Here is a 13781-nt window from a genome sequence, read left to right on the forward strand (position 1 = left end):
GCCAATGCGACAATATTTGTAGCACGGGTGTTCTTACGCTGCGTTCAACACATAGGAATGTTGAGGTAGTGAAGGGGCCGGGACTCATCAAATTTACTAAAGTAAAAATGCAAAAAAGCTGCAGAAAGCCTACGCCAGCCAGGACTACCGAAGTTGCTCTTAATTACGACCAGGTGCACGTCCCCTCATACATTAGACACATCTTCTGTCAGCAATGCCGGTGTAAAAGGAACAAAAAAGTATTGATAAATGACCCCCAGTGTAAAAGGAGCCTACTATTAATAGCTCGACCTGAGAATCGGCCATTAATTCCTAATGAGGTCCAAGTTATTCAATTTTCCATTGAAATCATTTATTTCTATTTTATATTTATTCTTATATATTTCCTTAAAATATGATCCTTTTCACATGACTTTGTTAGGCCCTCAGGTAATAAGCTCTAACAGCCAGCACTGCTGAGGTGGCAGCGCCTCACATGACAGGCGACATTCCTGAGGTAAAACTGCCACCACACAGCTGAGGTGACTAGACTTCCCGCCCTTTCGTCAGCCAGGAGGAGGGATCAACCTCATTTACATACACCTTAAGCGTCCTATGAGAATGCAGGCAGGAAGGGAGAAACCACACCTATCTAGCGAAAGGGGCGGGCTTTGTGTGTGTCATTACGCAGGTAGCATAGTTGTTTCACGTAGCAACCACGCCCCTCTCTACCATGACGACGCGCATGTGATGAAGGCGTTTTCATTGGCTGAGATACGCCACATTGTGGGCGTGGCTATAATTGTTGGCATCGCTACTGTAAACAATGGTCTTCGGAGAGGGCGGGATTATTGAATTTCGTTGTGGGCGGGGCTGTGAGTACAGGACGGTGACGCCTCGGTTATGGTATCAGTTGAGGAGAGCGGTGCTGGAGGCGGCACAGGTTGGGTCCTGTCTACAAGATTGGTCGGCAGCTGGAGTCGGAAACTTCGGGTCTGCGAGGCTGTCCCCATTGCTACCCCGGACTCAGCCTAGCTGAACGACTGCAGCCCTTGAAGCCAGGCTCTTTCTTCTGGAAATCCCGCTCACTATGCACCTGGAGAAGTTTCATGACCCTGGTCTAGGCTTATGGATATCCATCTCCATGTGCCCCTGGAGAACTTTCATGCCCCACATCTAGGCTGGTGCCTCTACAGAACTTCCATCCCTGGTCAAGGCTGCTGATTCTGGTGTCCTTGGAGAACTTTCATATGTCCCTGGTCTAGGCTGCTGATTCTGGATATCCACATTCTGGAGCCTCTTAAGAACTTCCATGCCTTTGGTCTAGGTCAGGGCCGGCGCTACCCATAAGCAGAGTAGGCCACCGCGTAGAGCGCACTCTGCCTGGGGGCGCCTGCGCTCTGGAGTCCGAATCCCGACTAGCCGCCACCACGCCCCCTACTTGTGATCCATCTAAGTAACATCTTCCTCTGATTCCCGACTAGCCACCGCCCGCGCCACGCCCCCTACTTGTGATCCAAATCTGACATCATTCATCTGCGGCTTCTTGACTCCTCCTGTACTTGCCGGCCGGATCAAGGATGTCCTGGGATGTGCGCCTGCGCGGGCATGAGTTTTTTTTCAGTCACTTCGGCGCAAAATCACGCGAGACCGGAGGTCACGGGTCTCGTGCCGATACTCATGATCGTATCTTATCCAACGTCATATCCGGGGGACAACAGGAAGTGACGTGACGACTCAGGGTATTGAAATATTACGGGGTAGGGAAATATCACTACAGGATCATCAGCGTCAGCGAGCGACACAAGTACGTACGGGGGGTTGTTTGGCGGCAATTTCAAATTACATAATGGGCATTGTGCACTGTGGGGGCAGTATTACTTAGTGTAGGCACTGGGGGGAAAATTACATAATGGGCATTGTGCACTGTGGGGGCAGTATTACTAAGTGTGGGCACTGGGGGGTAAATTACATAATGGGCATTGTGCACTGTGGGGGCAGTATTACTTAGTGGGGGCAAATTACATAATGGGCATTGTGCACTGTGGGGGCAGTATTACTTAGTGGGGGCACTGGGGGGGCAAATACATAATGGAGGGCAGTGTGGGGGTCTGACTGGGCGGAGTCAAGGGGCGGGGTCAAGGGGGCGGCAAAATTTGCTTTCGCCTAGGGTGGCAAAAATCCTTGCACCAGCCCTGGTCTAGGTTGCTTATTCTGGATATCGAGCTCCATAATCCACTAGAGAACTTTCATGTTCCTGGTCTAAGCTGCTGATTCTGGATATCTACATTCTAATACCCCTGGAGAACCTTGGTGCCCCTGGCATAGGCACCTGAAGAACTGTTGTGCTCCTGGTCTAAGCTGCTGATTTTAGATACCCACATTCTGGAGCCCCTAGAGAACCTTCGTGCCCCTGGTTACAGGTGCTGATTGTGGATATCCACATGCTGGTGCTCCTGGAGGTCTTCCATGCCCCTGCTCTAGGCTGCTGGTTCTGGATATCCAGCTCCATGTGCACATGAAGAACTTTCATGCCCCTGGTCTAGGAGGGTGATTTTGGGTACCCATATGCTGAAGTCCCTAGAGAACTTTCATGCCTCTGGTCTAGGCTGCTGAACCTAGATGTCTACCTTATTGGAAACCTAAACATCTTGTAGTAGTCCGCCCCCCCCCCCCCAAAGTGCACTAGAGGAGAATCTCAGTGCCCTTGCACTCTGATTAAGGGCTGAGGGACCAACCATTGTGTTAACCTACAGAACCCCTTGGTCTTTCCACTCTACTTGTGGCTTTGTAGACCCTCTGTGCTATGAGACTACTCATGAGCCACCACCATTACAGTGCGTTCCCGGAGACTTTCTGTACCATCTCACCACACTAATTCTCCAGAGTACCAATCTGGCTCTGCTCCAGGAGAATCTTTTTGGACATGGATTACCATCTAGATAAGCTTCTTAAGCATCTGTAGCTAGTAGGACATTGGATGCCCACCTATAGGTGTTCCTGAGGACTGTTTTACCCTTGGAACTCATTATATCAATTCTTGAAGAAGTTACTTTGTAGCCATTTGCTAAACATTTTGCTTGTTACTGCCAGATTACTAAATAGGACTATAGTATCTACCTCGTATTATCATCCATGACATGATACATCATATAGTCTTCTGCTGCTTGCATCATCCAGTTTACCCATTTTGTGCCAGTGGAGATGCCAGTCCAGCTTTAACCATGCATGGACCATCTGCCTAGTGATAAATTGCCCGGATGTTGCCAGGTCCATGTAACATTATCTTCTCTGCCCATTTGTTGTCTATGTGACCATCCATATGTTCGTTGCATCAATGTCTAATACTCACAGTGGAAACTATCTTCTCCGGTTGGTTTGTTCTTGAGCTCTGGTTCCTTGTGCTCCATCGGTCTTGTTGGACAATCTTAAGACATGGAAGACGCACAACTTCCTTCTGGACTGCTGGAGATCTGTGTCCTTGTGGGACCCCCCACCGATGAGATCAGACAGATAGACAAGGTAGGTGGAGAATTATGGTCCTCATGAAGACTTCTGCTCTAATTTCCAGGTTTGCTATGAGTATTTATATTAATATATTTGGTGCTGACATATTCTGCAGAGCTTGTACAGAGATTGTCATCACAAAAATATGGAAAAATCCAGCTTCCATAAAAATACCTAGTTTATTTATGCAAAAGGATAAAAGGCCATAGACAGACAACAGTGTCTACGCGTTTCGGATCATTACATACAGATCCTTACTCCTGACGATTGAGATTGTCATCATCACTCACATTGGTCCCTGTCCTCAATGGAGCTCACGATGTAGGCTCCAAATTAACAATCAGCTTGCGAGTAAATCAAGCAAACCTGTAGAACACATACAAACTCTGTGCAGACGTTGTCCTTGGTCGGATTTAATCCCAAGACCCCAGTGCTGCCCCCTACCTGAATCACAGTGCCGCCCACATAGATTATTGGTAGTAGCCACATTTGGGATAGAAGTGAGAAACCAGGGATCTTCTTCTTTGATCTTGGGATGACATCACTGATCTTGCTCTGGGGTTGATGATATCATCTCATGATGTTTGGCCGATCAACTAACTGCATGTCTGGAATCAAACATATTCCATACCACTAATAGCTTCTGTTAGGGGCCCACTTCCGGGCCCCATTGTCTGTAGGGTAGAATCAGGGATTGTAAGACCTGGAGATCACCAAGATCTTGACAAATACTCAATGGCAAGACCCTTTTTTAAACAGTTGGACACTTGAGGTCTTAGCTAGATTAACAACCACTTTCCGAGATGGAACCATGACCTTTACAATTAAATTAACAATATTAACCCTGTCCACTCTTCTTTGTCATATCTGCACGAGTCCAGGATATTGTCCAGTCATGGATTGTGTCAGACTGATTCAGGTATCTTCTTGAGAGCATGACCTGAAGTATCGGGGAAGATGAGTCATATGACTAATGATGTAGGGAAGTTCATGATGAATCTAAACCTCTTCCTGAATGTGGTCGAGGAATTTCTTACCTCTGTGAGTTACTGTACATACGTGGATTTGTCATGCCGATGAATGGTATGGAATTAATACATCGGGTTAGACGCGTGGAACCACAAGACGACCTTACAATGCCAAAATTAAATTTGGCTTAGACTTACATCCAAAGTACTGCCTATTTGTGGAGGACAGGTGGAGAGAGGGTATTGGTGGTAAACCTGGTGGCATCACTGGTAAACCTGGTGTGGTGGTATTTCTGAGGATGTGGCATTTATGGAACCAGTAAGGGAAGTCTATTCTGTGCAGCTCTCCGAGGATGGACGTGAACGTGTGTCTGACACCGAGCTCCCCAAGGAACTGTCGTCTTCACAACACCACCAAGTATGGAGCAGCAGGGTAGAGCGTTCTCTACATGGCCCACACATCAGTCAGAGTCTAGAACTTGAAATACAGCGTAAAATGAACATAAATGTAATAAGATACAATGTAATAATAAACTTACAAATACAGTATATTCTAATATAAAATAAATACAATGTACTAATAAACAGTGCAGTGTCATTAGAAAAAACACACAGTTTAACCAGTTCTAGACCAGACCATTTCCTCCCCCCTCCCCATTCCAAACCAGGTGGTCTTTGAAAGCCATAGCTTTTTTCCATTTGGTTAAAGGGGTTCTCCTATGATAAATATTCAACTTTTTTTTTTCTAACCGGCACCTATATCTGACTACTTTTGTAATTGCATGTCTATGAAATCTATCTATATGGCGCCACCTGCTGTTTTCCATTTTTCTAAATTCTCTGTCCAGCTCAGGGCTCTTTCACACTTGCGTTCCTTTCTTCCGGCATAGAGTTCCATCGTCGGGGCTCTATGCCGGAAGAATCCTGATCAGTTTTATCCTAATGCATTCTGAATGGAGAGAAATCCGTTCAGGATGCATCAGGATGTCTTCAGTTAAGGACCGGAACGTTTTTTGGCCGGAGAAAATACCGCTGCATGCTGCGCTTTTTGCTCCGGCCAAAAATCCTGAAGACTTGCCGCAAGGCCGGATCCGGAATTAATGCCCATTGAAAGGCATTGATCCGGCCTTAAGCTAAACGTCGTTTCGGCGCATTGCCGGATCCGATGTTTAGCTTTTTCTGAATGGTTACCATGGCTGCCGGGACGCTAAAGTCCTGGCAGCCATGGTAAAGTGTAGTGGGGAGCGGGGGAGCAGTATACTTACTGTCCGTGCGGCTCCCGGGGCGCTCCAGAGAGACGTCAGGGCGCCCCAACGCGCATGGATCACGTGATGGCATGGCACGTCATCCATGCGCATGGAGCGCTCTGACGTCATTCTGGAGCGCCCGGGAGCCGCACGGATGGTAAGTATACCGCTCCCCCGCTCCCCGCTCCTACTATGGCAACCAGGACTTTAATAGCGTCCTGGCTGCCATAGTAACACTGAACGCATTTTAATGACTGATCCGTCTTCAAATGCTTTCAGTTCACTTGCGTTTTTCCGGATCCGGCGTGTAATTCCGGCAAGTGGAGTACACGCCGGATCCGGACAACGCAAGTGTGAAAGAGCCCTCACTGAGGTTGAAATACATGCTCAGTTCCATCCTTTAACTGCCACCAGCTGTAGCAGAAAGGACATGCCCCCTGAGCTGCCAGCTTGATATAAATCTAGCAGAGCAATCAATGGGGAGATCTCTGGATCCATGTGAACAGGGCTGGTTCGAAGTTTGGTAGAAGAAGACTGTTGTATACTGCGTGATGCCTGATTTTAATTTTTTACATTCGTCATGAGACAAGCCCTTTAAGTAATTAATTTTTGCACCATTTTTTCAGTCATTGTTATTTTAAAAATAAGAATTAAGCGTCCACACAATTTCCTGTTATGGTATAAGCGCGCTGAGCGCTGTCTACACTCCAGTACCAAGGCGCAAAAATAGAAAATATCCAAATAATTATAGTTGGCGCTCAGGGCTAAATAAAATTTGATTATATTTTAATAAAGTATAATCACCAGGGTAAAAATGAAGAACAATATAAAACAATCAGAACTTTCATTCATAGGCATAAGCTAATATAAATTATACACTAATATATATTTTGATAAAAATTTTTGCCTATAAATGGCAGTTCTGATTGTTTTATATTGTTTTGAATTATTACCCTGGTATTTATACTTTATTAAAATCTAATTATCAGATTCTTTTTTTTTTTTTTTTTTTTTTAATACCCAGGAAAATATTAATAGTCTACCCCATTTTTTTAATGGCACAAATTGCAACAAAAATATATATGCACATCATGACCCCTTTACGTAACGCTCGTTTTGATATACAGTTTATGATCGCTGGGGGCGGAGCTAGAAGCTGCAATGTGGTGTGTGGGGGTGTTTTTTTTTATTGTTTACATTTATTTTACACTTTGTGCCTCTTTGATCACCATTTAACATTACATAATATTTAGCTCATGCAGTTTCCTGTCCCCCAGCAGTCACATGATCACTAGGACCGGAGCGGGAAATTTCAGCATTACCGCCCCCTGATCTGTATATATAATACTCGTTCAGTGCTGTGTATAGTGTTAGAGATGACCGGGACGGTACCCCCAAAAGAATTTCTGTCTTCTCTATAGGGAGCCCTGCTGTCACAGACGGCCCGCTCCTGCAAGCGAGCAGCTACTGACTCCACTAGGACGTTCAGACATGGGTATCGCCTGTAGGACGGTCACCGTGACCTCAGGACACTGTGATAACATGGAGGAGTGTAAGGCAGGAATCACACACGCAGGACTGGATACAATGGAGGGGAAGCGTCACTCTGCTCCTTCTCCTACTTTTCCTTCTTTTTGGATCAGCTAAAAAAAAAAATCCTTCAAAACCTGCTCTAAGGCCGTTTTTTTTCAATTTTACAGTTACATGGAAGTCTATGGAAAACATAAAATGCAGGACAAGTCTTTTTTAGTGGTGTGTTTTTGTTTTTTTATTGATGTTTTTGCCTTCATTTTCTCTTGGTTTTGTCCCCTGGTTTTTGCACAGCATTTGTGCTATCAATGTATTTTTCCATCTAAAGCGTAAGAGACATTTGGGGGGGTACATACTGTACTATATTAAAAAAAAAACGCCACGCCAATAACACCTTTAAAACACAATTAGGGCAAAAACTACCCAAAAAGTTTTGGATGTATTTTTTTGGGGGGGCCAGGATAAAAACATAACCTGGCAGCACCCTATGAAAACTTTTTCCGCTTTTCCTTAGATCCCATTTTTGGCCACTACCCCTTATGACAACGCTTTGAGTAGGCTTTTGCCTGTGGAGGTTGTCGGCCGGTGGTGAAATACTGTACATGAAGAAACGCCGTAGCTTTTTCCGTCACTTCCTTATGTTATATTTTTTGCCACAGCAGGAAAGTGAAGATCTGAGACGGTGACATATGGAGAAGACCTCCCTGCGTCCTCTCTGCTCACATTGCAGTCCCCACTCATGGCCCTATTCGAGCTCCACATGATCTAAAATGATCTTTTTGGTCAAGTCAGACAGTTGTACCTAGAGGAGGTCCATCTAGAGCAGTGATGGCTAACCTCCGGCTTTGGTAAAGCTACGACTCACAAGATGCACACTTGCTCAGCTGCTCTCAGAACTCCACAGAAATGAATGGAACATCTTGGGAGTCGTAGTTTCACCACAGTTGGAGTGCCGAAGGTTAGTCGTCACTGATCTAGGTAGATCATCATGGGTTGGTTTCTAATTATTACCTAATCGTGACTGTACACGGTGCACAATTCTGTGCATGAAATCCGCATCAACACGGCACAAAAAAAGTACGTAAATCCACACTATTTGGGCTGATGCACACAAATGTATTTTTTTTTTTCCGTGTCCGTTCAGTTTTTTTTGCGGCCCATATGCGGAACCATTCACTTCAATGGGGCATTAAAAAAACATTCCGTGTTCGTATGTCCGCATGGCAAAAAAAATAAACATGTCCTATTATCGTCCGCATTACGGACGAGGATAGGACAGTTTTTTTTAGGGGCCGGCTGTTCCATTCCACAAAATACGGAATGCACACGGACGTCATCTGTGTTTTGCTAAAATCCAATGGTCGTGTGCATAAGCCCTTTATATAGTTTTCGGTGCGTTTTTTATGTGTTTTTTTTTTTTTTTTCTTTTTGGTGCAGCTATGATGCAGATTTTCCGCACATCTCAACCTTCCATTGAAAAGGGTGAAATCTTTTCATGAAAAACGAAGTAACAACTGATTTCAAAATCATATACAGGTCCTTCTAAAAAAATTAGCATATTGTGATAAAGTTCATTATTTTCTGTAATGTACTGATAAACATTAGACTTTCATATATTTTAGATTCTTTACACACCAACTGAAGTAGTTCAAGCCTTTAATTGTTTTAATATTGATGATTTTGGCATACAGCTCATGAAAACCCAAAATTCCTATCTCAAAAAATTAGCATATCATGAAAAGGTTCTCTAAACGAGCTATTAACCTAATCATCTGAATCAACTAATTAACTCTAAACACCTGCAAAAGATTCCTGAGGCTTTTAAAAACTCCCAGCCTGGTTCATTACTCCAAACCGCAATCATGGGTAAGACTGCCGACCTGACTGCTGTCCAGAAGGCCATCATTGACCCCCTCAAGCAAGAGGGTAAGACACAGAAAGAAATTTCTGAAGGAATAGGCTGTTCCCAGAGTGCTGTATCAAGGCCCCTCAGTGGGAAGTCTGTGGGAAGGAAAAAGTGTGGCAGAAAACGCTGCACAACGAGAAGAGGTGACCGGGCCCTGAGGAAGATTGTGGAGAAGGACCGATTCCAGACCTTGGGGGACCTGCGGAAGCAGTGGACTGAGTCTGGAGTAGAAACATCCAGAGCCCCCGTGTACAGGCGTGTGCAGGAAATGGGCTACAGGTGCCGCATTCCCCAGAAACAGCGGCAGAAGCGCCTGACCTGGGCTACAGAGAAGCAGCACTGGACTGTTGCATGTCATTCGGAAATCAAGGTGCCAGAGTCTGGAGGAAGACTGGGGAGAGGGAAATGCCAAAATGCCTGAAGTCCAGTGTCAAGTCCCCACAGTCAGTGATGGTCTGGGGTGCCATGTCAGCTGCTGGTGTTGGTCCACTGTGTTTTATCAAGGGCAGGGTCAATGCAGCTAGCTATCAGGAGATTTTGGAGCACTTCATGCTTCCATCTGCTGAAAAGCTTTATGGAGATGAAGATTTCGTTTTTCAGCACGACCTGGCACCTGCTCACAGTGCCAACACCACTGGTAAATGGTTTACTGACCATGGTATTACTGGGCTCAATTGGCCTGCCAACTCTCCTGACCTGAACCCCATAGAGAATCTGTGGGATATTGGGAAGAGAAAGTTGAGAGACGCAAGACCCAACACTCTGGATGAGCTTAAGGCCGCTATCGAAGAATCCTGGGCCTCCATAACACCTCAGCAGTGCCACAGGCTGACTGCCTCCATGCCACGCCGCATTGAAGCATCCTGGGCCTCCATGACACCTCAGCAGTGCCACAGGCTGATTGCCTCCATGCCACGCCGCATTGAAGCAGCCATTTCTGCAAAAGGATTCCCGACCAAGTATTGAGTGCATAACTGAACATAATTATTTGAAGGTTGACTTTTTTTGTATTAAAAACACTTTTCTTTTATTGGTCGGATGAAATATGCTAATTTTTTGAGATAGGAAATTTGGGTTTTCATGAGCTGTATGCCAAAATCATCAATATTAAAACAATAAAAGGCTTGAACTACTTCAGTTGGTGTGTAATGAATCTAAAATATATGAAAGTCTAATGTTTATCAGTACATTACAGAAAATAATGAACTTTATCACAATATGCAAATTTTTTGAGAAGGACCTGTATGTTCAATTTCCGCACCTGAAGAAAAAGAAGCAAGGTGTACATTAGATTTGTCTGAGTTCATACACATTGCTGGGACTGTATTGGGGCTCATTCACACGACCGTATGAATAGGTCCGCACCCGTTCCACAAAGTTGAATTCACTCTGGAGTGGAGCACAGACCACATCTCCACTGGAAGGTCTGACCTGAATGTACTTGTGAATGCACCAAAATCTTGCAAAACTTGCATTTTAAATAGTTGGAAATTCTTGCTCGGCCATGTCACAAAATTTCCATCTGAGGAACACATTCCTTCCCTTTTTCTCACAGGGAAGAAATAGATTGAACAATCAGATGCTCCAATGGTCCATCCTGCCTTACTGTCTGGAGCTGGTCCAGCTGCCTCTACCATTTTTCTTCTGTCTCTGAATATCAAGAAGATCCTTTTTTCATTCACTGACAGCAAGCAGGGGGTCTTGAAAATAGGAATTGAAATGCAGGTTATATTAGAAAAGTACAGACATACACTCTAAGGTTAAGCTTCTAGGTTGCTGCTCTGTTTCTGGGTTGGAAGCAATGTTCCACTTGGGGCTTCTGTAGCTCTGGGCGCTTCTCCCTCGGATCCTGGCAATCTGAAGTAGCACCTGATAAACACTGCCACGTGGCACCCAGAGGATTAGCCATGAAGTGCCACATACACAGTGCCACACAGGGTCCAGATACTTAGCCGATTCCCTAGTGGTCTGTGAATACAAGGAAATGATGACAGTGATCCTGGTGGTCCAAGGTAGTGAAGTGGTAAAGAGGTTTCCCAAGACCAAAAATTAATAGATGGATCATCAATATCAGTGGGGGGGTCCAACACCTAGAACCCCCCATGCGGCTCCTCGGCCGTTACGATCAGTGTGGGGGAAAAACTCCACACTAAACACAAGAGGGAAGGGGAACAGTAACTGGGCCTGGAAACTAGGGAAGGAACACAAACCTAATCTGGCCCCTAACTACCTATCAATATGAATAGACCTTGAAGGTAGGAATATCCATATGCAGGATACCTAGGCCTTTATATCCCTATAAGGCCCTGGATTCAGGTTAGGACCAGAGACAACCCATTCCTCCCCATATGGACGAATGGAAGTCTATGTCTCAGCCCCAGATACAAACAACAGGGAATATAACAAACACAAAACAATAAGAAAAGACAAGACTTATCTGAAAGTAGAAAACGGGCAACTCCAGAAGCACCACAGAGTACAACCGACCAACTGGTTAGAAGGCAGGAAGAACATCTATAAACCGCACCTCCAAGAGTGAGAAGCGGCTACTTATGGGAAAAGTAAATGTCACGGAAGGTGTACAGAAAACTAGAAGACACAAAATGAAGATCCGACTGACTGGATCCAAAACTAAGGAACAAAAGGGAGAGCCCTGCATCAGACCTGGCTCTCTCCCTAACTGCTCAGCCTATGCGAAAATCCCAATGGTAGATGATCGCATATCCTCGTACCTCGACTGTATAACACCTGAACACCCTATAATAGTGAGGGGACACGACCACCGGCTCCCTACACTTGATACGGAGGGAGTCAGGGTCACCTGGGATCCAGCAAACAGGAAAACACAAATGAACGAACAAAACTTATCTGTAGAAGACTCAGTAGTAGCATCAGCATGCACACACTCCAGGAAGTAATATAAACCGCAAAGTGATGCAGTATGGGGAGGGATTTAAAGGGATGCAATCAGTGCAACTACATGACAGCTGAGAGAGGCTAACGAGATGAGAAAATGAAAGCAAAACAAAAGGAACCTCAAGGAGGAGGTTCTGAAGGATGTCTGTCAGAGCTTCTCAGATGTCTGGTGGTGACAGTACCCCTCCTTCTACGAGTGAACTCCGGACACTCAGAGCCCACCTTCTCAGGATGGGACCTATGGAAAGCCCTGATGAGACGAGTGGCCTTAATGTCCGTCACTGGGACCCACATCCTCTCCTCAGGACCATAACCCTCCCAATGAACGAGGTACTGGAGAGAACCACGGACAACACGAGAATCCACAATCCTAGAGACCTGAAATTCAAGATTACCATCAACCACAATCGGAGGAGGAGGCAAAGATGAGGGTACAATGGGTTGGACATAAGGTTTTAATAAGGACTTATGAAAAACATTATGGATCTTCCAAGTCTGAGGAAGATCAAGACGGTAGGCAACAGTATTGATGACGGACAAGATTTTGTAAGGCCCAATAAACTTAGGACCCAACTTCCAGGAGGGAACCTTCAATTTGATATTCTTAGTAGACAACCACACCAGATCACCAACATTCAAGTCCCGGACCAGGCACACGTCTCTTATCCGCCACACGCTTATATCTCTCACTCATGCTCTTTAGATTATCCTGAATCTTTTGCCAAATAGATGACAAAGACGAGGAGAATCTGTCCTCATCAGGTAAACCAGAAGACCCCTCTCCAGAGAATGTCCCAAACTGCGGATGAAACCCATATGCACCTAAAAATGGTGACTTATCAGAGGACTCCTGCCGACGGTTATTTAAAGCAAACTCAGCAAGGGACAAAAAAAGAACACCAATCCTCCTGATTCTCCGCCACAAAACAGCGCAGATATGTCTCCAGATTCTGATTGACTCGTTCTGTCTGACCATTCGACTGCGGGTGGAAAGCAGAAGAGAATGACAACCCCTAAGCGAGAACAGAAAGCCTTCCAGAATCTGGAAACAAACAGTGTGCCCCTATCAGAGACTATGTCTGAAGGAATACCATGCAATTTGACAATGTGATCAATAAATGCCTGCGCCAGCGTCTTAGCATTGGGCAAACCAGGAAAAGGAATGAAATGCACCATTTTGCTAAAACGGTCCACCACCACCAGAATCACAGTCTTCCCCGAGGAACGAGGCAGGTCCGTAATGAAGTCCATGGACAGATGTGTCCCAGCAAGGACAGTATCGTGGTGTTCCTTAAAAATCTTGTGTCTTAAAGCGAGAGGCACAAACAACCTCCCAGAAGGACAAAGATCAGGAGCCTCTGACTGGGCTCCCTGAACCTCTGCCTCCAATTCAGGATAAAGAGCAGAGACCACCACACCTTCAGCCAAAATGGGACCCGGGTCTTCAAAATTCCCACCTCCTGGAAAACAGCGTGACAGGGCATCCGCCTTCACATTCTTAACCCCAGGGCGGAACGTGACAACAAAATTAAACCTTGAAAAGAACAAAGACCATCTGACCTGTCTCGGGTTCAGACGCTTGGCTGACTCCAAGTAGGCCAGATTCTTATGGTCAGTAAACACGGTAATAGGGTGTCTGGCTCCCTCTAGCCAATGGCGCCATTCCTCAAAAGCCAACTTGATGGCCAACAACTCCCTATCTCCCACATCGTAATTTCTCTCTGCGGA

At 45.5% G+C, this 13781-nt stretch overlaps 1 protein-coding gene across 1 annotated transcript in view; it reads left to right on the forward strand.

Annotated features, from left to right (window-relative positions):
* The first annotated feature begins 621 nt into the window (after positions 1-621).
* Positions 622-13781, forward strand: part of DENND3 (DENN domain containing 3) — a 65406-nt gene continuing 52246 nt past the window's right edge. The window contains 2 exon segments of the mRNA XM_044294392.1: positions 622-1306; positions 2184-3501. Of these exon segments, the coding sequence (XP_044150327.1) occupies positions 3415-3501 (87 nt within the window). The 5' untranslated portion in view covers positions 622-1306; positions 2184-3414.

Source organism: Bufo gargarizans, chromosome 5 (genome assembly GCF_014858855.1).
Source record: "Bufo gargarizans isolate SCDJY-AF-19 chromosome 5, ASM1485885v1, whole genome shotgun sequence".
NCBI lineage: Eukaryota > Metazoa > Chordata > Amphibia > Anura > Bufonidae > Bufo > Bufo gargarizans.